Source organism: Erythrolamprus reginae, chromosome 8, assembly GCF_031021105.1.
Source record: "Erythrolamprus reginae isolate rEryReg1 chromosome 8, rEryReg1.hap1, whole genome shotgun sequence".
NCBI lineage: Eukaryota > Metazoa > Chordata > Lepidosauria > Squamata > Dipsadidae > Erythrolamprus > Erythrolamprus reginae.
In genome coordinates, this window is record NC_091957.1 from 40,782,369 (window position 1) to 40,809,018 (window position 26,650).

A 26,650-nucleotide genomic window follows, 5' to 3' on the forward strand; every position below is an offset into this window, starting at 1 on the left:
TGGTTTCCTCACCTGTTGTAACGCGGGGAAGAAGACAATTCCATGCTTTTGATGGATTCTTTCACAAAGAGGAGGCCTTTGCTACAGGGGGACAAAAGAGAAATACATTTAAAAGGAGGCATCGCTTAATAAGGAATGTGATATCTGTCTTTCTTCAGTATACCACCAAGGGTGGGATTCAGCCAGTTTGGATCGATTCGGGCAAACCGGATATTAATTTTAATCTGATTTGTCGAATTGGTAGTTCCAAAGACTGGCTGACTCCATCAGGGGCGGATCCCTATTACTGCCGCTACTGGTGCGCTGTACATGCAGCTTCTCCTGCGTGTGCGCACGCAAGTCCCAGCATGTTTTTGCTTCTGCGCATGCACAGGAGGCAAAATCTCATGAGGGGATGCACACGTGAGAGAGATTTTGGAGATTTATTTTTTTTTGCTTCCGTGCATGCGCAGAAGCAATATTGATTTGATTTGATTTGATTTGATTTGATTTGATTTGATTTGATTTGATTTGATTTGATTTGATTTGATTTGATTTGATTTGATTTGATTTGATTGCCGCCCCTCTCCATAGAGTCGGGGCATCTCACAACAACAATAAAACAATTCAAGACAAATCTAATAATTTTAAAATATTTTTTTAAAAACCCCATTATTAAAACAGACATACACACAAACATACCGTACATGAATTGTATAGGCCCGAGGGAGATGTCTCAATTCCCCCATGCCTGACGGCAGAGGTGGGTTTTAAGGAGTTTACGAAAGGCAATGAGGGTGGGGGCAGTTCTAATCTCAGGGGGGAGCTGGTTCCAGAGGGTCGGGGCTGCCACAGAGAAGGCTTTTCCCCTGGGACCCGCCAAATGACATTTTGGGGGCGAGGCCTTTTTTGCCCTCCTGGAGGCTCCTGGAAAGCTGCTGGAACTTGGGAATGGCAAAAATACCCCCACCCTGGCTGTGGAGTCCAAGTAGGCCATGCCCCCTGGGCCACGCCCACCCAGCCACAGGGGAGTGAACCGGTTGCTACATTTTTTTTCCAATCCCATTGCTGGCATACGCTACCCTGGTGCAGAGGAATCTGAATCATAGTTAGAAAAATTCTTCTGTTCAAATGAAAGAGGGAGATCCTTTGCCTCGGGAGCAGTCAAATTCCTGCAAGAGAAAGAAATTTTGAACACTATAATATCATCCAGTTTTGGTCACCACACTACAAAAAGGACATTGAAACTCTAAAGAAAGTACAGAAGAGAGCAACCAGGATTATTTACTTACTTACTTACTTACTTACTTACTTACTTACTTACTTACTTACTTACTTACTTACTTACTTACTTATTGGATTTGTATGCCGCCCCTCTCCGTAGAATCGGGGCGGCTAACAACAGTGATAAAAAAGAGCATATAACAATCCAATACTAAAACAACTAAAAAACCCTTATTATAAAACCAAACATACATACAAACATACCATGCATAAATCGTAAAGGCCTAGAGGGAAAGAATATCTCAGTTTCCCCATGCCTGATGGCAAAGGTGGGTTTTAAGAAGCTTACAAAAGGCGAGGAGGGTGGGGGCAATTCTAATCTCTGGGGGGAGTTGGTTCCAGAGGGCCGGGGCCGCCACAGAGAAGGCTCTTCTCCTGGGTCTCGCCAAATGACATTGTTTAGTTGACAGGACCCGGAGAAGGCCCACTCTGTGGGATCTAACTGGTCGCTGGGATTCGTGCAGCAGAAGGCGGTCCCTGAGATATTCTGGTCCGATGCCATGAAGGGCTTTATAGGTCATAACCAACACTTTGAATTGTGACCGGAAACTGATCGGCAACCAATGCAGACTCCGGAGTGTTGGTGTAACATGGGCATATTTGGGGAAGCCCATGATTGCTCTCGCAGCTGCATTTTGCACGATCTGAAGTTTCCGAACACTCTTCAAAGGTAGCCCCATGTAGAGAGCATTACAGTAGTCGAGCCTCGAGGTGATGAGGGCATGAGTGACTGTGATAATGGGACTGGAAACTGAAACATACAAAGAGTGGTTGCAGGAACTGAGCATGGCCAGTCTGGTGAAGAGAAGGACCAGGGGAGACATGATAGCAGTCTTCCAATATTTGAGGGGCTACCACAGAGAAGAGGGGGTCAGGTTGTTTTCCCAGGCACCCGAAGCACTGACAAGGAATAATGGATAAAAACTGACCAAGGAGAGATTCAACCTGGAAATATGGAGGAACTTTCTGACAGTGAGAGCCATCAGCCAGTGGAACAGCTTGCCTGCAGAGTTTGTGAGAGCTCCAACACTTGAGACTGGACTGGCATTTGTCCAAAATGGTGTAGGAACTCCTGCTTGAGAAGGGGGTTGGACTAGATGACCTACAAGGTCCCTTCCAACTGTAATAATAATGTAATAATAATATCTGTCCTACACATTGGCAAAAAGAATCAGAACATCAAATACAAACTGAATAAACAAGACCTTACAAACAACCCTCACTCTGTAAAAGACCTTAGAATACTCATCAAATGACCTAAGTGCCAAAGCCCACTGCAACAATATAGCCAAAAAAGCTTCAAGAGTTGTTAACTTAATCCTACGTAGCTTCTGCTCCGGCAATCTCACACTACTAACCAGAGTATGCAAAACTTTCGCCAGACCAATCCTTGAATACAGCTCATCTGTCTGGAACCCAGACTGCATTTTGAACAGAAACATTCTAGAAAATGTCCAGAGATACTTTACCAGAAGAGCCCTTCCCTCCTTCGCCCTACAAAACTAGACTTACAATCCTAGGTTTAGAAAGCTTAGAACTACATCGCCTTAAATACGATCTAAGCATAGGCCATAAAATCATATGCTACAACGTTCTTCCTTTCAACGACTTTCTCAGTTTCAACCACAACAACACCCAAGCACACAACAGATACAAACTTAATGTAAACCGCTCCAAACTCAACTGCAGGAAATACAGTTTTAGTAACCGAGTAGTTGATGCACGGAACTCACTACCAGACTCTGTAGTATCATCTCCTAACCCCCAAAAGTTTACCCTTAGACTATCTACTGTTGACGTCTCCCGATTCCTAAGAGGTCAGTAAGGGGGGGTGCCTTCCGTCACCTGTCCTAATGTTTCTTTTATTCGTTACTAGTATCGTGTATATGAATATTCTGATATTTAATGTTTCTTTTTATTTTTTACTATATCTTTACATACCTCCAATATGTACTTGACAAAACAAACAAATAAATAATAAATAAATAAATAAAATGTTTACAGATCAGATACTCAAACTTTCTAGGCAAAATCATTTATTTTTTTATTTTTTTATTGGTTTATTTTGTCCAATACACAATGAGGGTTTTAGTGGGTATATATCTATATACACATAGTAAAATACATGATGAAGGCTATAGAGGAGCTACTCATAGTAAAATATATCTAAGAAATAATAGAAAAGAAGGTATTGTAATAGAACATATCAATGAAAGAATAGAAGAAGAGATATAAGAATAGAAGAAAGGTATGGGAGATATAGGAGAGCAATAGGACAGGAGACAGAAGGCACTCTAGTGCACTTGTATTCGCCCCTTACTGACCTCTTAGGAATCTGGATAGGTCAACCGTAGATAATCTAAGGGTAAAGTGTTTGGGGTTTGGGGATGACACTATGGAGTCCAGTAATGAGTTCCACGCTTCGACAACTCGGTTACTGAAGTCATATTTTTTACCGTCAAGTTTGGAGCAGTTAATATTAAGTTTAAATCTGTTGTGTGCTCTTGTGTTGTTGTGGTTGAAGCTGAAGTAGTCGCCGACAGGCAGGATGTTGCAGCATATGATCTTGTGGGCAATACTTAGATCTTGTTTAAGACGTCTTAGTTCTAAACTTTCTAGGCCCAGGATTGAAAATCTAGTCTTGTAGGGTATTCTGTTTCGAGTGGGGGAGTGAAGGGCTCTTCTGGTGAAGTATCAACTCAAAATCATCTCAACTCATCCTCTTCTTGCAAAAAAGTCAATAATGTGCAAGCCACACAAGGATAACAATGCATCTACTCATTCAGGTAAATCCTGCAGGTTCTGAGCTAAGCTTCTTCACCTGCTGTAGCATGAATACGGTAAATCCCTACAAAATCTTTTGGAAAGGCAGTCTATACAAAGAACCCAACGAACAGATGACTCTAGTGCCATCTGCAGGATAATTGGAGATATTGTTAAAAACAGGACCAAAAGATAAATATGTGGATTTAATCAGAATAAAGCTGGGAGGGATCTTGGAGATCTTCTAGTCTAATCCAATCCATTACTTAAGCAGGAGACCCCCATTCAACTTGAGACAAGTGGTTGCCCAGTGTCTTCTTAAAACCCTCCAGGGATGAAGCACCCACAACTACTTCTTTATTTTTCCCCCAATAAATTTTATTTGTTTTTGATCTTTGAACATCTCACCTGGTGAGCATTTGCTTTCTGACTTTCATACATCCGTACAATATTCTTAACAATGTTTTTTAAAAAATCAATTACAATCCATTATCATTTCATTTTCAATACAACTCTCATGTTTCTTTTCCTCTTAGTATCTGTCTTGAGTCATTTCCCCCTCTTATTTAGTCCCTTTTTTAACTCCAGCAAACAAAGATGTGGTCATTTCCCAAATTATGTATTTCTAATATTAGTATATTTTACTTTACTTATTTCTTAAATATTAATTTAAAAAATCAACTTATAATTTCTTGATCGTCTTTACATCCTTACTACAAAATAAATTATTTCAATCTTCATGTTATTTTGCAACTTCATTTCTACATGATATTACATATATTTTATCCTTATTACCCTAAACAATTTATTCATACTTATATAATGCTAATAAATTGATTAAGCATACACATTAACACTAATTTGTATCCCATATATCTCACCACATATAACTTCATTTCTACATGTTTCTTCTACCATCAACTTTATATTCAAAACAATTACTTTTCTTTTCCCCCCATAGAAAACATATTTTAAAATTACACATTTTCAATCTTCATTTTTTCTTTTATCAAACTGATTCAAAATATATTGCATATTTCAATCTTTTTAAATTTTCTTCTATTTTTAATCTACATATTTTCTTATATTATTTTATAACTTCATTTCTACATGTTATTCATACATACATTTTATCCTTGTTACAATAAACAATTTTTCATACTTATATAATACTCAATTAATTAAGCATAGACATTAACACTTATTTTTATCTCTTATTCAAAAATATTACTTTTCTCTTTCCCCCCCCCCATGCAAAATGTATGATTTTTTTAAAAAAAGATTCTAATAATTCACGTATGAGTTAACATTAGGGTATTCATTTCTTTATCTTTACCTGCCACTCTCTGTGTCACAGATGTCTTTATAAAAAGGCACTCTATGGCTTTTTGGAACATCAGTCCCAGCATCTCTGAAGGGGTAGTAAGACATACTAGGAAGAAATATAGACATGTATTAATTCACATCTAAACAATACAACAAACCAAACCAAACCAAACCAAACCAAACCAAACCAAACAAAACAAAACAAAACAAAACCAAAAACAAAACAAAACAACAGCTAATGAAATGTACTATATTCTGAATAACAAGATCCAGACATTTATTCTCAATATTACTCACCCTAATCAAATTACAAAAAAACAGAATAACAGAGTTGGAAGGGATCTTGAAGGTCTTCTAGTCCAACAAATTAATGTCTTAAACTTACTTTATTTTTTTTTTACAATGCACATCTTGGCTTTTTCTCCCCCATTCTGCTTTTTCTTTGCAAAACCAGCCCCCTCAAAATCTCACTCCCAAGGGTTAGACTGTATTATGCATAAAAAAATGCAAGCCATTCTGCTACTCTTCACTGAAGGTGTGAGGTTATAAAAGATCAATCTTGCAATTGTTAGGAAAATTTTCAAGAAAACATTTTTTAAAAACCTGTTCTGGGCAATGCAGCCTTTTCTTGGCGAGATCATTTTAGAGCTTTAAGAAAGTTCTTAACTTACTTTATATGATAGTTAAAACTTTTGTGGTTTGTCATTTACTAAAATAGAATGACACTAGAAATATCATCTATTTCTGGGTCAGCTTGTGGACATGTAGATTTCACACCTTAAAATTATGTGTGGTTTTAAACATCTTCATTCATTACTCTTTATAACCTACAATTGCCCTGTTGGATATCATAGCCTTTGATAAATATCAGAGGAATTGGAACACGCAAAAGCTTAACCGTTTTGCTCCAGAATTTTATTATCTTTGTTGTGCTGATTAATGGCAGTTGAAAACCCCTTTGTTCCTTTCCTTGTTCCCTCCTGGAATTATGTTCTTTGCTTTCTTGGATCCTTTGTCTTGGGGTATTTTTGTGTTTTATAATATTATTTGTGTTCAACATTTTTAACAATTGAAACCTACCTAGAGTCAATGGATATTAGGCAGCATACTACTACTACCACTACTACTACTACTACTACTACTACTACTACTACTACTATTACTGATACTATTATATAGGTGACACCAAGAGTAATAGGCATCTTGGGTACAATCCTGAAACAACTGGAGGACCATTGGAACACAAATGGCATTGACAAATTCAGTCTTCAGTCAATTGCACTAGTTGCCTTTACTTGGAACTGCTTACATCCTGCAACAATACCTTGAACATCATCAAACAACCACATCTGCCTATCCAGATCCTTACAAAGGTCTTGATAAGTAGATAGAAATGCCAAATCCAGACTGAACATCTCGCTGACTGTGCAACAACCCAGAATAACGATGATGCCTTACCGAGATTTGACTATGGGCAATTCAGCATCTTAACAATGTTGTTCTAACTGGCTGTCCAAATTAGAGAAATTTATAAAGAAAATTGCTCAGGAACAGAGCAACATATAAGTTGTGGAAATGCATGCATGCCTAGACAGACACATATATGTGAGATTCTGATTTCCACCATAGGAAAATCTGGTCAAAAGTCACTCTAGAACTGTAAATTCTAGCATTCTAGAATTTGACATCTTTCTCTCTCAAATTGTTCCTGAGCAATTTTCCTTATAAATTTATTACAATAAAGAACAAGTATCAATTATAGCAATAGCACCTAGACTTACATACCACTTCACAGTGCTTTGCAGCCCTATTGGCCCCAACAATCTGGGTCCTCATTTGACTGACCTCAGAAGGATGGAAGGCTGAGTAAACCCTGAGCTAGTCAGGATCAAACTCCTGGCACTGGGCAGAATTTGCCTGCAATACTGCACTCTAACTGCTGCGCCACCACAATTCTAATTAAAATGCAATTACGTATAATTAACCTACTGCACCACCATTCAGTGGTAGCATGAACTTAGTCATCCCCAAACATCTTTTTATGACTGTGACACAATGCTCCAGATATCCAAGTACAAAGTTCTCAGATTTTGTTTGCAAACCATTTCCCCCCTATTGTTCCTAAAGGTGATCCAAGGAACATCACCCCAAATGGACTACTACACCATAAGAGGCCACATGCCCATAATAAGCCTGAAAGTGCTAATTGATAGGTAAAATTGCAAGTTTAAAAATTACGACTCTGACTGAAATTGCAATTGATATCATGTTGAGGAGGAAGGTAGTGACAGGAGAATTTACGTCCCACTATAGCTCTATGGGGGATGCAGTGGCTCAGTGGCTGAGACACTGAGCTTGTCATTCAGAAAGGTCGGCAGTTTGGCAGTTCAAATCCCTAGCACAGTGTAACCGAGTGAGCTCCTGTTATTTGCCCCAGCTTATGCCAATCTAGCAGTTTGAAAGCATGTAAAAATGCAAGTATAAAATTAGGGAAATTGGAAGCAAGACAACACCATATATGGACAAATAATAGACAGGAAGGAGGGGTGTAAACAAGACGTAACAATCCTATATAAGATGATTCTTGTAATTAGGTACTTTACCTTCAGAGGTACATGGGTATTCTTCCCGTGACTTCTCTAGGTCCCTGTATGATCCTGTATGATCATGCCAGAAACTTTGTTTATGTTATGTTATGTTATGTTATGTTATGTTATGTTATGTTATGTTATGTTTGCTATATGTTTCTATGTTTGATATCATGTTGTTAATAAAGACCTTTAGCTTTTATTCTCTTGGTCTGGGGAATTTTTCTGGCAGGGAACCACCTTTGGTGGGAAGGTAACAGCGTTCCATGTGCCTTCAGCATTTAGTCATGCCGGCCACACGACCACAGAATAGTCATCAGACAGCGCTGGCTCTTCAGTTTAGAAATGGAGATGAGCACCGCTCCATAGAGTTGGGAATGACTATCATGTATGTGTGAAGGGAACCTTTACCTGTATAGGTTGCTATCCTATGCTAAATGTTGGTTGGCTTCTTCAGGATTCCTGCTTTCTCTTTTCTAAATTCTTTGAGAGATTGATGAGGCCTTTCAATAGACAAAAGCCCCCTCCAAGCTTTACGAAGATATATATATCTTCTCCAAAGTAGGACATTGGGCATATCTTCTCATTGTTCCTATCACCCATCTCCTCCCACTTATGACTGTATGACTGAAACTTGTTGCTTGTATCCTTACGGTTTATATTAATATTGATTGTTTCCTAATTGATTATTTGTACCCTGTGACAATCATTAAGTGTTGTGCCTCATGATTCTTGATAAATCTACATTTTCTTTTATGCACACTGAGAGCCTATGCACCAAAGACAAATTCCTTGTGTGTCCAATCACACTTGGCCAATAAAGAATTCTATTCTGTTCTATTCTATTCTATTCTATTCTATTCTACTCTACTCTACTCTACTCTACTCTATTATATTTTATTCTTCTCATCCCTACAAATGACCCATTTCTTTTCATCTCCGATTATTACCTTCTGCTGTTGAATGGCTGGTTGTACAAGCAGGATGCTATTCCGTTGTTGAATCCCAACATTCTGCGGTTGTAAACGTGATTGCTCCTGTTTGTTCCATTCCTAGACTCTGAAGGTCTGATAAAATGACCAACTTGGCGATCCGGATGTGAAAAAATCCTGAGACCAATGTCCAACACAGGGAGGATTGTAAATTGAGGGTTTTTTAAATGATTGGTCTAACAGGCTAAAAGTAGTAGGCCAGTCCCTCTGAAGAGAGCAAAAGAAATCCTTTCTCCATCTAGGAGGATAGTTGGTTAGAAGGTTACCTTTCCAGAAATGACCAGTTTAGGTAATTCATAAACATGGAAGATTTCTGGGAATAAGCATCTGAGAATAAGTGGCATCCTCCAGATGTAAATAGGTTGAGTGGAAAGGAAAACCCACCACATCTGCCTGGGGTTCGAAGAAGCCATTTCAAATAGTTTGCAAAATGACAAACTATTGTCAAGTTCTAACAAGGATGGAAAAGACAACCAATATTCCAATCCTAATCATATCTACTTGGGAGTTAGTTATTAGAAATCAAAGGCTCTAGCATCCAAGTAATATGCTCAGAATTCTGATGAAGAATATATGAAAGAAAAGAGAACATGAAAACACCCTAAAGAAGGAAAACAAACTCTAGAAATGACTCCAATCTTAAGAAAGAAAAAAAACATCGATAGGAATGTAAGTAGGCCATTTCATGAGTCACTTCTCATGAAATGTGTTCAGTATAAAATAATTTTTCAAATATCACTCAAAATATTTGGCTGTTCAAAAAGAACTCAAGAGGAAGAAGATAAAAGCTACAGCATGTTTGCTGTAGAACCCAGAACCATAAAATCCATTGGGAAGAACTTGGAGGCAGACAGAAAATAAGAAATGAGGAGAGATGGATAACCAATGCATAATAAATATCATACATTCAGTCTTAAAAGCATGTCTTATCACATTTCTTTGTAACATAGCTCAATTGGTTGTGAAAATGAAGGTTAGATTGTCTATCAAAAAAATAGAAAAAAGGACACAATTAAAATTATTCTCACAAGGATATTCTTATGCTCAACTGGCAAAGAGAATGCTCTTTGGGCATCTCCTGTCCAGGATAAGCCATGATCTATAATCATCAAGATAACAAAGGTCTCTAAAGTAAAATGAATTTCAAGTTCTAAAGGGATTGAAAACCATGAGACAAAAATGTAACACAAGGCAAGAGAAGAAAAACACTCTTTATGCTGTACTACAGTCAAATTGCTTAGAACAAATTCACTGATTACAAGGAACATAAAAGTTAATAAGCCGGAAAAAGGATGCATCGATTTGACAAAAGGCATTGTGGAATAATTTCCTATTATCTGTTAGTGAAACTTCACAAGGTGTTGTGGTTAGCTCTGGCCCAGCTCCTGCCCCAAGGACTGTGGATGTGGGGGAGACATCCACATGCTGCAGGCCTGTTTTGCCCCCGGTGGAATCTGCTGATGAAGGCTCCTCTGACCAAGAAGACATGAGTGACAGGGAGGAGGAGAGTGTGGCAGACAGCTCAGAAGGAGATCAATTATCTAGCTCCTCCTTGGATTCAGAACAAGAGTTAATGATACAGCCATGCATGCAGAGAGCGATGCATAGGCAGCAACAACTGAGAGATTATTATCAAAGAAAATGAGGCCACCTGTGGTTGGGTGGGGCTGTGGTAATTAGTGAGGCTGCTATAAAGAGCAGCCTGTGGGTTTGGCCATTGTGGAGGATTATCTGATCGTTGTGTTTCGTGACTGCTTTACTGACTTTGACCTTTTGTGTGCTGATTTTTCCCCACTTTGAAACTAAACCAGAGCAAAGTGTGTTTCAAAGTGTGTTTAGCAATTTTAATTAAATATAGGGAACTAGGACAATTTAAGGAAATTAAAACCGCAGCATTGGAAAGTGCTCAAGCGGTGATGGTATTAGGTTGGAAAGATTCTACAAAATGGACAGTACAAAATTGGTACTGGTATATGGTGGACCACATACATTTTGAAATTATGGAAATAAGATTAAATAATTTTGATGAGAATAAAATGGAGAAGCTGATGATGCGATGGAACAAGGTAAAAGACTATATGTTAAGTAGAATCTGTGATGTAAATATGAAAAATAAATTACAATCACTCTTTCAGTAATATTTGTTCAAGATGGAGCCAAGGATTAGTAGATAGATAAATAAGCAAAAAAAATTTTTTTTGAATCCCTTTGTAGGGGTGGTGGGGGTGACGGGGTGTGTGTGTTGTTAGGTGACGGGCACATGCACTGTGCACTGTTATATGTTTGCTTTATGTAAACCTATAAAATCAATAAAAATTATTTTTTAAAAAAAAAAACTTTGTGAAAGAAGGAGGACTGTAAATTGCCTCACAGCTGCAAGCTAAATATCACAGAACTGATAAGGGACTTGTACAAATTACCAGTTTGTTTGGAGATGAGTGCTCTTTGCTATACCAAAAGAGGGCTTAGGTTAAGTGAATTTTCATTATAAAGAACATTGTTTTGAATTTTGAAACGTGTGTGTGTCTGAAATTTGTACCTGTGAATTTTTGGGAGGAGTCTACCAGAGAGCCCGACAGAACACAAGGTATGTGAATACTCTTTTAATAGTAAACCTGGTTTTGTATGATACTCTCAGGAGGGCATGGATGTTTTTAATTCTAACATTTGGCACCATCTATCCAGGAAATAAATTCAGATTTCTATATAATCCTTCAGGAGTTGGGCGGCATATTAATTAATTAATTAATTAAGTAAGTAAGTAAGTAAGTACGTACAATAAGTGACTAAGTAAGTAAGTAAGTAAGTAAGTAAGTAAGTAAGTAAGTAAGTAAGTAAGTAAGTAAGTAATCAATCTATGCATTCTCTTTAAGAAAAGAAGGAGATGGCTTAATCTGAAACAGTAAGACTTTAAATATATTGAAACTCCAAAACCTTTTAACACAGAGATGTTATTGAGTTGAAGAATCTTACAGTTTGCAAAGTTATACACAAATAGGAAACAAGATTTGATCTAGAAACCTCCCCCTGCAGAACTAAAATCTAAACTGGAAGAAGAGAAGGAAACAGAGGAGGAAGAGGAGAACTAGGAAACCCCCTAAAGTAAAAAATGAAGGATAGAAAAATAATGCATTGAGCCATCCCGTATTTAATGACCCCTTTTAAGCTGGACTCTCAAGGAATTAAACCTGAGACCACCAAGCAATGTGGCAAGCAAGTTCCTGACAATAAGGAAGATATATCTCCATTTTTTCTATGTAAGATTATAGGTGTTTCTAACGGCAATGACACCAAATGATAAAACTATGCCTTGTGACGCCCCAACATGTGTTTTGCCATCTCAGTGGAGGCATCTATGCCAAAGACCTACCTAACACTTTATTTGGCGTGAGACTCCACACAGAATAATCCACTATCAGCAAAAGCTACAATCTTGTCCAACTTAAAACCACGTACAACTTAAACCCACCTAAAGTGAACATGCAGCTAAATGTGGCCCACAACTCTATCTCTAGGTTATCAACTGCACAACTTGTGTTAACCGATTCCAGGCAACTATGGAATGGATTCAAGTTTGACAAAGGCAGTGATGGGCACCTATGGGTACTGTCAGGAACGCAGTACCGGTAGCAAAATTTGGAGCTCCACCCAAGAGCACCCAATTTGCACTGAAAGATGTTGAAACAAAATGCATAAGCCACACCCACAGTGTGGTAGTAAAACTTTTGGTAGCCCATCACTGGACAAAGGTGATTGTTGCAATGAGCAAAGAATCACTGTGGATGAAGAAAAACGAAAAATCTATCCTCACCAGGAAGATGAAATATGTTGGGTTTTTTGAATCATGTAGTAGCATGATTTAGTAGTAATTCAACATTTGCTTTCCAATGTATTAGATTGTTCCTCTCTCTATTCAGAATTTTGGGTCCCAGTGATAATATAGTGTGAGACACAAAAACGAAAGCAAGAAGCAATATTAACAGCAGATAGTGGTTCATCCACACCCCGCTGTTAATATCTACCAGCAATTGAAGTGTCCTTCTTGAGTTTAAAGACAGATATGTGGGAGAAAAATGTTTTTTTTTTCTGTCCATCAAATGCCACACGCATTTTATTTTATTACATGTCAAACTTGAAGCCCAGAGCTGACCATGGTAAAGCTAGAAATATAAATCTAACTCAAGAAGTCAGAAGGCCAAATCTTGTTTCCCAAAGGAATTTAGAAGATTCCAAAATGATGTTTCTAATTAATGCCCAGAATCAACTTGCTAATTTCAAAGACATAACAAACAGATCGAGGTGAGGAGAATGCATCCCTGCCAACTGTCATGTTGAATCAAGATATTTTTTTTTAAAAGAGCCGTTTAAAGAAACCATGGAAAACTGGAAACCAAGAAACCAGAGGAATGTAAAGTACAATGGAAAATATGGGAGAGCTGAACTTAGTTGCTGAACAAAGCTGCAAACTTCACATTTTGCTCCTGAGAGCTTTTCTGACATTCCCTTCTTCTTCTTTGCAAGAGATTTCAAAGCCAAATCTGTTTTCTTTGAGCTGAAGGATAACAGGCAGCTAATGTCAAATAAAGCAGGACAATTGGTCTGCGCAAAAACGCAGGGTCTTACCCAAGCTGTCAGGAGCCGAGGGCCAGTTTCTTACCAAGGGTGAGCTACAGGGGGTTTCTCAGGGGTTTGGGAAAACCTCTAGCTAAGATTCTGTGCAGTTCAGAGAACGCCCCCAAATCCCACTCCTGGCTGGCCCCGCCCATCCCTCCCCTCCCAGGAGTCCCTATGCAGCCCATTTTTGGATGCAGGTAAGTACAGGTTGCGCACAGAGATTGAAGGAGGCTAAAAAACCAGAAGATTGGGAAGGCCGAAAATGAGCCCATTTCCGGCCTCCAGAGGGCCTCCGGGGCTACCTCTGAAAAGTGTTCGGAAACTTCAGATTGTGCAAAATGCGGCCGAGAGCTATTGTGGGGCTTCCTAGATTCGCCCATGTTTCTACAACACTCCGTGGCCTGCACTGGCTGCCGATCTGTTTCCGGTCACAATTCAAAGTGTTGGTAATGACCTTTAAAGCCCTATTGGCATTTGACTAGAATACATCCGGAACTGCCTTCTACCGCACGAATCCCAGCGGCTGATAAGGTCCCACAGAGTTGGCCTTCTCCGGGTCCCGTTGACCAAACAATGTCGTTTGGCGGGCCCCAGGGGAAAAGCCTTCTCTGTGGCGGCCCTGGCCCTCTGGAATCAACTCCCCCCAGAGATTAGAACGGCCCCCACCCTCCTTGTCTTTCGCAAGTTACTCAAGACCCACCTATATCACCAGGCTTTGGGGAATTAAGACATCTCCTCCAGGCTTTCTTATATTTTATGTTTGGTATGTAGGTGCTGTATGGTTTTTAAATTGTTGGGGTTTTTTAATATAATTTTACTATTAGATTTGTTCCATTGTTATATTGTTTTTATTGCTGTTGTGAGCCGCCCCAAGTCTTCGGAGAGGGGCGACATACAAATCTAATAAATTGAATTGAATTGAATTGCCATCCTCCTGGAAGCTCGAGAAAAGCCTCCGGGGCATTGGGAGGGAAAACACACACACACACTCCCACCATCGTACCGGAGGCCAACTAGCCACACCCACTATGGCCACGCCTACCCAGCAACCGGGCAGAGAACCCCTTGCTTAAAATTTTGAAGGCCACTCTTACCTGTCTAAATCTTCATCTGATCTCTGATCTCTGTACTGGTTCTGTGGACAAGAAATTCTACTCTCTGGAACAAAAGAACCGTACCTGCCAAGGAAGGAAGAGAGAATGTCTATTTACTTCTGCTATAAAAAACTCTTCCAGTGGTTCTCATTTCAGCAGAAACAGGTATGGCAGATGCATTGAAAGGTCTGCTGATTCTCTGTTCCTGCCAAACAGAGGATAGAAAGTTCCATAGTCTTTGCTTAATGATGCTGTTCAGAGGCTGTTCAAACTTAGAATGACATGGAATAAGTGGTACTTATGACCAGTGAAGGGCTACCAAAATTTTTACTACCACACTGTGGACGTGGCTTATGCAGGACGCCCTGCATTTTCTTTCAACATCTTTCAGTGCAAATTGGGTGCTCTGGGGTGGAGCTCCATTTTCGCTACCCCTCCGTCTGGGCAGTAGCCCACCCCTACTTATGACCAGCCTTTGAAGCTGAGACTATTGGCATCACTCCTGTGGTCATATGATTGCAATGGGCATTTGGCAACCAGCCTAGATTTCTGACCACCGCATAATTCTCACAATCACATGATTTGTGATTTGTGCCCATCTCGTCTGGCTTCCCAAAAGCAAAATCAATGTGAAAGCCAGCAGGAAGTCAGTAGGATCCCACAAAACCATCGCTTAACAACTCAGTATGATCCTCACTTAACAATGGCATTAAGATGGTCTCAATTTATTGGTAGTGATGGACGAACCCAACGGTGTTCGGGTTCGGCAAGTTCGGCCGAATTTTACGCAAAATTTGGCCGAACCCGAACCCGAACGAGGAATCCCTCCCACAAAGAGATTCCGGGGGTGGAGCTTTGACGTCACCGGCAGGTTGCTAAGGACGCCAAGGTGATCACTTCCTGGATTCCATGGAATCCAGGAAGTGATCACCTTGGCGTCCTTAGCAACCTGCTGGTGACATCAAAGCTCTGAACGCTGAACATGACCCCGAACTTTGCCTGAAGTTTGGAAAAAAATTGTGTTCGTGTTCGGCATACCGAACACCGCAAAACTCAGTACGGACCCGAATTGTGCTGGTTCGGTTCACCCATCACTATTTATTGGTAAATCCACAGTAACTGAATTTAAACATGCCTGGGATAAACATACATCCATCTCAAGATACAATATAGGAAATAGTATCAGGGCAGACTAGATGGACCATGAGGTCTTTTTTTACTGTTAATCTTCTATGTTTCTATGTTTCAATTACCATTGGTAAGCAACTTGTAGTTTAGGGAGCCGGTGGCTCAGTGGCTAAGACGCTGAGCTTGTCAATCAGAAAGCCAGCAGTTCAACAGCTCAAATCCCTAGTGTCGTATAACAGAGTGAGCTCCTATTACTTGTCCCAGCTTTTGCCAACCTAACAGTTCGAAAGCAGGTAAAATGCAAGTAGAAAAATAGGAACTACCTTGGAGGGAAGCATTCTGTACACATTTGGCATTTAGTCATGCCAATCACATGACCACGGAGACGTCTTTAGACAGCGCTGGCTCTTCGGCTTAGAAACAGAGATGAGCACAGCCCCCTAGAGTCAGGAACGACTAGCACACATTTGCAGAGGAACTTTTACCTTTACTTATAGTTTGTAGCAAAAAAATGGTCACATTGTTCCTCCTTTTGACCAGCAGGAATCCTTTGTCACAAACTTTACATGTTGTACACATTTTGCTATTCCCAAGTCAGGGTTTATTTTTTTTATACGCTGAATCCAAAATTCACCTGGAAATCTCCATATCCAATTCCTCCCTCTTGGGATTACTTAGAAGTTCACACTGGATTCCAGTGGTACTCAGAGTACTTTCCCCCGGCTGTAGCTCAGACCTGAAAAAATAAAATAAAATCACCCTATAGAAGAGAATATTTGTAGCTCAGGGTTGAACTGCAGAGTCCTCGTCACTCATCTAGCTAATCAGACTAGTTGAAAATTGCTTCGGGGTATTTTGCCAACCGTTGTAAGCTTCCTGATATCTCCCAGACCAGGGTTAGGCAGAGTTGGCTCTTCTATGACATGTGGACTTCAACTCCCAGAGTTCCTGAGCTAGTGTGATTGGCTCAGGAATTCTGGGAGTTGAAGTCCACAAGTCATAGAAGAGCCCACTTTGCCTACCCATCCCAGACTGTTTGCTCAGATTTGATTTAATGTTTCATGGACCTGTGCTGACTGTTAATGAACTTAAATTAACAGCCGGTGTTCAGCAAAGACTGTTTTACATTGTATTCGTGTTTGCTGACTACTAAGAAATCTCATTAGTTAATTTAGTAAATGAAGCTTTGGACACAATTTGTATGTGCTGCATTTTTTGTGGTTCATAGCTGGGGCCGAACAGGCTTGTTTTCATCATTACAGATAGCCCTTGACTTCAACCATGCATTTAGTGCTTGTTCGAAGTTACAACGGCATGGAAAACAGTGACTTCTGACCAGTTTTCACATTTACAAATCCTGTGTATCTTCATGGTCTTGTGATCAAAATTCTCTTGGCAACTGTCATGTATTTATGATGGTTGCACTGTCCATACACATCATATCAGGGGTCCCCAAACTTGGCCACTTGAAGACTTGTGGACTTCAACTCCCAGAATTCTCCAGCCAGCATAGCGGGCTGGAGAATTCTGGGAGTTGAAGTCCACAAGTCTTCAAGTGGCCATGTTTGAGGACCTCTACATCATATGATCACCATTCGTATTATCTGGTTTCCAACAAAAACAATGTGAGAATCCAGATTTGCTGAATCAACTGCAAGTGATTTTCTTAACAACCGTGGGGAAAAAAGGTTGTTGGCCTTGCTTAGCAATGGAAATTTTGGGCACAATTGTGGTTGTTAAATCGAGGACTTGCAACACAAAGCTTTTAGGAAGCAGGCTAGTAAATAGGGTCCTCGGATATTTGTCCTCTTTCTCTTCCGTACCTTTTTGAGTCAAAACCCTCATTGTTGTCCAGGTGAGAGGATGTCCTGTACCCCATTCCTGGGGATACGTCAGTGTTTCCCCTGGTGAAAAAGGAAGACAAAAAGAGATTGTTCACTATAGATGGAGAATTGGGTGTGTCAACGAAGAAAGCCAACCTGAGTTTGGTTGCTTTTCTCTTCCCTCTTCAGCCTCTCTTCCCCCCCCCCATCCCTCCCTCCCTCCTTCCTCTCCCTCTCTTTCTCTCTCTCTGCCTCTCTGTGTATCTCTCTATTTCTCTCTCTCTCTCTCCCTCTCTGCCTCTCTGTGTCTCTCTATCTCTTCCTCCTCCCCCCCCCTCTCTCTGTCTCTCTCTCTGATTCTAGAAACATAGAAACATAGAAGACTGATGGCAGAAAAAGACCTCATGGTCCATCTAGTCTGCCCTTATACTATTTCCTGTATTTTATCTTACAATGGATATATATTTATCCCAGGCATGTTTAAATTCAGTTACTGTGGATTTACCAACCACGTCTGCTGGAAGTTTGTTCCAAGCATCTACTACTCTTTCAGTAAAATAATATTTTCTCACGTTGCTTTTGATATTTCCCCCAACTAACTTCAGATTGTGTCCCCTTGTTCTTGTGTTCACTTTCCTATTAAAAACACTTCCTTCCTGAACCTTATTTAACCCTTTAACATATTTAAATGTTTCAATCATGCCCCCCCCCTTTTCCTTCTGTCCTCCAGACTATACTGATTGAGTTCATTAAGTCTTTCCTGATACATTTTATGCTTAAGACCTTCCACCATTCTTGTAGCCCGTCTTTGGACCCGTTCAATTTTGTCAATATCTTTTTGTAGGTGAGGTCTCCAGAACTGAATACAGTATTCCAAATGTGGTCTCACCAGCGGGATCACAATCTTCCTCTTCCTGCTTGTTATACCTCTAGCTATGCAGCCAAGCATCCTACTTGCTTTTCGTACTGCCCGACCACACTCAGTGCTTCCCACTCCCAACCCCTCCAGCCAGGGGTTGATTCTCTCTCTCTTTCTTTCTCACTGTCTCTCCCTCTCTGCCTTTCTCTGTGTCTCTCTTTCTGTGTGTCTCTGTGTCTGTCTGTCTCTTTCTCTGTCTCTCTCCCCGTCCATCCATCCATCCATCCATCCATCCATCCGTCTATCTATCTATCTGGGTGTGTGCATTAGTTTGTAAGCCTAAGAAGAAACCATTCTTATTTTTGAAAACTGAAGAGGAAGGTTAGTTAAAATACAGTCAATGAAATCCCCTTTTTTGGAAATGTTTTATGGAGTCATAAGCCCTATGCTAAATAGATTTGTTTTATGCTTTGTTATTCCTGTAAAGCAAGGATGTTATTGATTTTGAAGAATTATGTATACCACCATTCCTTCAAGCTGATCAATGTTCTGGAGGCCTGCAGGTCCCATTATCCTAGCAAGACCATCAAGTCTACCACACCTGTGTTTGTTCTACCTCCAAGAACTTTGGGAAATTCAAAATAAATATTTAACAGATACTATATACTTGTCACGACTAAGGCAAGGATTATCTCATCTGTTGTTACTTGGAATTTTTCTTGTGGAATTGTTTGTTTGTTTGTTGGTTGGATCTCTATTCCACCCCTCTCCGAAGACTCGGGGCAGCTTACAACATATAAAAACATTAGGTTACAATAAGATTAAATCCAATTAAATTAAAATTACATAACTAAAATTATAGTTATATTAAAATCAGTCACACCCATTCATACAGCAACCATACGATCATTTGTTGGCCAGGGGCTAAGGTCTAATCAGACCAAGCCTAGGAACATAAATGAGTCTTAAGAGTCTTACGAAATGCGAGGGGGCAGTACAAATCTCCAGGGGGATCTGATTCCAGAGGGCCGCCAAATGACATTGTGTAGTTGACGGGACCTGGAGAAGCCTGACTCTGTAGGACCTAACTGGTCACTGGGATTCATGTAGCAGGAGGCGGTCCCGCAAATAATCTGGTCTGGTGCCATTTAGGGCTTTATAGGACATAACCAACACTTTGAATTGAGTCTGGACTGACCAGAGAGGTAGGAGGAGAATCACTGTAAAACAGTGCCTCCCACTCCCAACCCCTCCAGCCAGCGCAGAAGGATACCATGGTCGATGGTATCGAAAGCCGCTGAGAGGTCAGGGAGCACCAGGATAGAGGATAAACCTTTATCCCAGGCCCGCCAGAGATGATCCATCAGCACAACCAAAACAGTTTCCATGCTGTAGCTGGGCCTGAATCCTTACTGTTGAGGGCCCAAATACAGTGGTACCTCGGTACTCGAACGCTTCCTTTCTCGTACATTTCAGATAACAAACAAAATTTTCGGCAAAAATTTGCTTCGGTATCTGAACAAAACTTCGGATACCGAACAGCCACAGAAAATTTTGTTTATTATCCGAAATGAGGGGACGGGGTGAGAAGGAATGGGAGTCGGAATCCGACACGCCCATTCTGGCCACCCACTAAACAGCCTCCCAGTCGTGCTCCAAGCTGTACGGAGTGGGGGGGGTGGCTGCAATACCGTCAGTTTCGGGGGAGCTCCTTTCCTCAGTGGTTCGTCTTCCCTTTAAGCAGTTACACCAACTTTCTCTTTCCCGTGAGTAGCGACGGCAGCAGAGGCTTTCCTTAGAGCAGCAGCAGCACCGGGAACGTCAGCGGCTTCCCTTTCTCATCTCACGTTCCCGGCGCTGCTGCTGCTCTAAGGAAAGCCTCTGCTGCCGTCGCTACTCTCGGGAAAGAGAAAGTTGGTGTAACTGCTTAAAGGGAAGACGAACCACTGAGGAAAGGAGCCCCCCCGAAACTGACGGTATTGCAGCCGCCCCCCCACTCCCTACAGATTGGAGCGGAAGGGTGTAGGAAGGGTGGGGGCAGCTCAATACCGTCAGTTTTGGGGGGGCTCCTTTCCTCAGTGGTTCGCCTTCCCTTTAAGCAGCTACACCAACTTTCTCCTTCCTGACGGCGGCAGAGGCTTTCCTTAGAGCAGCAGCAGCGCCGGGAACATCAATGGCTTCCCTTTCTCATCTCATGTTCCCGGCGCTGCTGCTGCTCTAAGGAAAGCCTCTGCTGCCGTCGCTACTCTCGGGAAAGAGAAAGTTGGTGTAACTGCTTAAAGGGAAGAAGACGAACCACTGAGGAAAGGAGCCCCCCCCCCGAAACTGCCCCCACCCTTACTACAGCTTGGAGTGCTTAGACTTCATATCTTTATCCCATAGGAAATAAAGGAAATAGGGGCTGGAAACCAATTAAACCCTTATTTCCTATGGGATAAATTAATTCCATTATTTCCTATGGGATAAATTAATTCGGTACTCGGCCAAATCGGTTCTCGACCACACTTCTGGAACGAATTGTGGTCGAGAACCGAGGTACCACTGTAATCAGCTTCATCCAAGGACCACTGGAGCTGGAGCGACACCACCTTCTCAACAAACTTCCCAATAAAGGGAATGTTGGAGACAGGATGATAGTTGTTAAAGGCAGCTGGAGCCAGGGAAGACTTCTTGAGGAGGGGGCACATCATTGCCTCCTTGTAGGGAGCCGGAAAGGACCCCTCCCTCAATGAAGCATTGACCAATCTTCTGGATCCAGCCCTGTGTCACCTCCCTGCTGACCAAAACCAGCCAGGAGTGACACATGTCCAACAAACAGGTGGCGGAGCTCACAGCTCCCATGACCTTGTCCACTTCATCAGATGTTACCAGGTCAAACTCCCCCCACATAACAGGACTAAGATGAGTTCCTGTCACCTCGACTGACTCATTGTCAGCTGACAATTGGAGTCAAGGTCTGTCCAGATCTGAGAGATTTTATCTGTGAAAAACTTGTTAAAGTCCTTAGCACTACCCTGCAAGGGCTCGTCATCCCCCCTCCCAGTTATGTAGGGAGGGAGTCACTGTAAACAGGGCAACTAGGTGGGATTCCACAGATGCAATCAGGATGACATGATACACGCATCTTGTCGCCCTAAGCGCCACTTGGTAAGTCTTAACATAAGCACATGGCAGTATTCGGATCTTGGTTTCCTGAATGCTGTGAATCTCCTTGAATTCTTACTTTTCTGTAGTTGGGTGATCATGGCAGAATTCTATAGCTTTTGAGTCTGGACTCTTAAGTTTTCTTTCCTGATTGGAGACTTCATGTTTGTGCTCCAGAGCGGATCTGTTGGAAAAAAATAATTGTCTACCATGAAGATCCTGTTTCTCATTTTTATTTGTTTAATTATTTGCAAAATTTATTTGCCACAAGGTAACTCTAGGCAGCTTACAATAGTAAAAGATAGAATACAATATAATAGAATAGAATAGAATAGAATTTTATTGGCCAAGTGTAATTGGACACACAAGGAATTTGTCGTGGTGCATATGCTCTCAGCATACATAAAATAAAATATACATTTGTCAAGAATCATGTGGTACGACACTTAATGATTGTCATAGGGGTCAAATAAGTAATGAAGAAGCAATATTAATAAAAATCTTAGGATATAAGCAACAAGTTACAGTCATACAGTCAACATGGGAGGAAATGGGTGATAGGAATGATGAAAAAACTAGTAGAATAGAAGTGCAGATTTAGTAGAAAATCTGACAGTGTTGAGGGAATTATTTGTTTAGTAGAGTGATGGCGTCCGGGGGAAAACTAAATAAACCAAAAACATAAATGATGTACTGTATGTTTCAAAAGAGGAGGTTTAAATACTCGCTTAGGCTGTCCCTTTCTTCATACATCTCTCTCTCTCTCTCTCCCTCTCTCTCTCTCTCCCTCCCTCTCTCCGTCTGTCTCTGTCTCTCTCTCACACACACAAGTCAACACACACCATCAGAAAAGCATGGTTGTTTCCCAATGAGTCTGTCATCTGAACCTCTATAACTGTCTGGTTTGGTGCTACAACCCAGCAGGACCGACACAGACTTCAGAGGATAATCAGAACTGCAGAAAAAGCAATTGCTGCCAACCTGCCTTCCATTGGGGACCTGTATACTGCACGATTCAAAAAGAGGGCGGGGAAAATATTTACTGACCCCTCACATCCTGGACACAAATTGTTTCAACTCCTACCCTCAAAACGTCGCTACAGAGCACTGAACACCAAGACAACTAGACACAAGAACAGTTTTTTTCCGAATGCCATCACTCTACTAATTCCCTCAACACTGTCAGACTTTCTACTAACTCTGCACTTCTATTCTACTAGTTTTTCTCATCATTCCTATCACCCATTTCCTCCCATGTTGACTGTATGACTGTAACTTGTTGCTTATATCCTAAGATTTTTATTAATATTGCTTCTTCATTGCTTATTTGACCCCTATGACAATCATTAAGTGTTGTACCACATGATTCTTGACAAATGTATATTTTATTTTATGTACACTGAGAGCATATGCACCAAGACAAATTCCTTGTGTGTCCAATCATACTTGGCCAATAAAAATTCCTATTCTATTCTATTCTATTCTATTTGACACTCAAAATTCCTCCAAAAAATATTTGCTTGAAACTGCCTTAAATTTAATGAACTTTCATGAACCTTCATGTTCCAAAGGGCTACAGCACAAACATCACTAACAATCACACAAAAGAGTTGTTTGGAAAAGAGCTTACTTGTCAAAAAATGTGTGGCTCTGCATTTCATTCTTCTCACTGCGGTTAGAAAACAAGTGATGTTAGAAAACATGCGTTAGAATGTTTTAATTTTAGAAATGTATTAAGGAAAAGCTTAGCGTTTTAAAATGAAGGAAATTTCCCCCCCCTCTAAGGTTAAAGAAGCTGAAAGAATCGAGCAAATTTTGTTCCTTGTAATAGTGATAGTTATAGTAGTAATAAAGTTTATTTAAGTGCAAATAGAAATACATATTTTTTCAACAGCAAGGAAGGCAAAGGTGCAATGGTTAAATCAATTGTTCTCTTTAAAGAGGAGAATATATTTATGTTTTTTTTTTAAATTTGGATATCATTACTGGATTTTGAGCTTGTGATGGGGGGGAAAAAGAAACATTGACCTTGGTTTTGCTGATTGGATAGATTTGTTGTTATGGAAATAACTAGTGATATGCTGTATATACTATTCTTGAAAACCTGCAACGATGGAGCACCCATAACTCTGGAGGGCAAGGTGTTCCATTAATTAATTGGTCAGAAATGTCTTTAGTTCCAGCTTGGCTCCCTTTTTAATGTTCCACCCATTGCTTCTTGACTTTCACAGCCTTACAGAATGTATTTGTTTATTTATTTATTGGATTTGTATGCCGCCCCTCTCCATAGACTCGGGGCGGCTAACAACAATGATAAAAACAGCATGTAACAATCCAATCCAATACTAAAATAACTAAAAAACCCTTATTATAAAAACCAAACATACATACAGACATACCATGCGTAAATTGTAAAGGCCTAGGGGGAAAGAATATCTCAGTTCCCCCATGCCTGACGGCAGAGGTGGGTTTTAAGAAGTTTACGAAAGGCGAGAAGGGTGGGGGCAATTCTAATCTCTGGGGGGAGTTGGTTCCAAAGGGCCGGGGCCGCCACAGAGAAGGCTCTTCCCCTGGGGCCCGCCAACCGACATTGTTTAGTTGACGGGACCCGGAGAAGGCCCACTCTGTGGGACCTAATCGGTTGCTGGGATTCGTGCGGCAGCAGGCAGTCTCGGAGATATTCTGGTCCAGTGCCATGAAGGGCTTTAAAGGTCATAACCAACACTTTGAATTGTGACCGGAAGTTGATCGGCAACCAATGCAGACTGCGGAGTGTTGGTGAAACATGGGCATACCTAGGTAGGCCCATGACTGCTCTCGCAGCTGCATTCTGCACGATCTGAAGTTTCCGAACACTTTTCAAAGGTAGCCCCATGTAGAGAGCATTACAGTAGTCGAACCTCAAGGTGATGAGGGCATGAGTGACTGTGAGCAGTGAGTCCCGGTCCAGATAGGGCCGCAACTGGTGCACCAGGCGAACCTGGGCAAACGCCCCCCTCGCCACAGCTGAAAGATGGTTCTCTAATGTGAGCTGTGGATCGAGGAGAACGCCCAAGTTGCGGACCCTCTCCGAGGGGGTCAAAAGTTCCCCCCCCCCAGGATAATGGAAGGACAGATGGAATTGTCCTTGGGAGGCAAAACCCACAGCCACTCCGTCTTATCCGGGTTGAGTTTGAGTCTGTTGACACCCATCCAGGCCCCAACAGCCTCCAGACACCGGCACTTCACTTCCACTGCTTCGTTGACTGGACATGGGGTGGAGATGTAAAGCTGGGTATCATCAGCGTACTGATGATACCTCACCCCATGCCCTTGGATGATCTCACCCAGCGGTTTCATGTAGATATTAAATAGCAGGGGGGAGAGGACCGACCCCTGAGGCACCCCACAAGGGAGAGACCTCGGAGTCGACCTCTGACCCCCCACTAACACCGACTGCGACCGACCGGAGAGGTAGGAGGAGAACCACTGGAGAACCACTGGAGAACATATACACACTCAAGACAGAATAAAGCATTGTGCATTATACATGGGTTGTTTTGGTATCAGAGCTTAATATTTACACCTGCTAAATTGCAGGCTAATTCTTTTTTGCAGCATATTCATTTATAACAATATATTTTCCCCCTCTTATTTATTATTACACATATATCGTTAATTTATCCATTAACGTATCCATTTCTATGTGATTGCTTTCATATCCTCTATATTTTTCCATGGTATAATAGTGCCTTACAATGGTAATATTTCCTCTTAACAATAGTTTAGTTTTTCTCTCTTAGATTTGTAGCTTTAACAACGTTATCATTATTCTCTTTATTATTTTATTTTATTGTATTTTATTTTATTAATTCAGATATACCACCTGTCCCAAGTATTGCGAAATTCCTTAGTATCTTTATCCTGTAGTTCATATGTAAGCTTTGTCATTTCTACTACCCCATATATTTTTGTTATTAAATTAAGCAATGTCGGGAGGGTTTCCTGTTTCCAGGTTTGGGTATATATGATTCTTGCCGCGGTCGTTATGTATAGAATCAGATGTCTGTCATTTATTGTAACTTTATGCCTAATTATTCCAAGAAGGAAGAGTTCCGGTTTTAGTGGTATTTTTTCTCCTATAATTTCCTCCATCTTTTAGGTTTTTTCCAGAATTTCTTAACTAGTGGACACGTCCACCACATGTGATAGTAATTAATTGGTCAGAAATGTCTTTAGTTCCAGCTTGTTTTCCTTTTTAATGTTCCACCCATTGCTTCTTGACTTTCACAGCCTTACAGAATAGTTTGGACAGGGGGACTTTACCTTCTCCTTGGAGAAGTAGGGATCCTGGGGACAGAATCATGTCCAGAACTCATTTCATACTTCTCGTCTGACTTGTTACTGGAAAAGGAAAATTATGGTTGAATAAAGCATGGAGAGTGGCTTACATGAACATACTGAGAAATCAAAGATGTGACATTATGAAGATGTTAAGAAATGAGAGCCAGTGGGTCCAGTGTTCCCTCTAATTTTTTTTGGGGGGGTGGGCGGAAAAGTATAGTGTCTGAGCGGCAGTCCCTTCGGGACTGGGCAGCACAGAAATAATAAATAAACAAACAAACAAACAAATAAATAAATAAAAAACCCACCCTGTTTTGCCTCAGAGAATTTCAAAATAAAATACTGTACTGAGTGTCTATAACAGTGAGCTCATAATAGGGCAACTCTATCAATATCAAAATGCCACTTAAATAGTTGAGCTAGTTTCAAACTAGATTTTGATTTTCTTTCTCTCTTCCTTACTCCCATTCTTTTTCTTTCTCTTTTCCTTCCTCTCTTTTTTCTATCTGTTTCTCTCTCTTCCTCTCTTCCTCTCTCTCTCCTTCCCTCTCACTCTTTCCCTCTCGGCTTCTGGGCAGGTTTGGAAAACTCTGAGTTGATGATGATTTTTAAGTGAGCGATTGCTCACTGCTCAGCTTAGAGGGAACTATGAGTGGGTCTAATGGTTAAGGCACGAATCTAAAAACTAGAAGCTTGGGAGTTCTAGTCTGCCTTAGCCATGAAAGCTGGCTGG

The 26,650-nt window shown here is 40.9% G+C and overlaps 1 protein-coding gene across 1 annotated transcript in view; it reads right to left on the minus strand.

Moving 5' to 3' along the window:
• The window catches only part of ZNF185 (zinc finger protein 185 with LIM domain), a 97,297-nt gene that overhangs the window by 14,538 nt on the left and 56,109 nt on the right, over positions 1–26,650 (minus strand). The window contains exons 14-22 of the mRNA XM_070759740.1: positions 25,900–25,977; positions 23,225–23,263; positions 21,674–21,778; positions 17,592–17,672; positions 16,403–16,504; positions 14,641–14,724; positions 5,363–5,458; positions 1,062–1,151; positions 13–81 (exon numbers count right to left, since the gene is read on the minus strand). Coding sequence (XP_070615841.1) covers positions 13–81; positions 1,062–1,151; positions 5,363–5,458; positions 14,641–14,724; positions 16,403–16,504; positions 17,592–17,672; positions 21,674–21,778; positions 23,225–23,263; positions 25,900–25,977 — 744 coding nt within the window. The remainder of the gene's footprint in view (positions 1–12; positions 82–1,061; positions 1,152–5,362; positions 5,459–14,640; positions 14,725–16,402; positions 16,505–17,591; positions 17,673–21,673; positions 21,779–23,224; positions 23,264–25,899; positions 25,978–26,650) is intronic.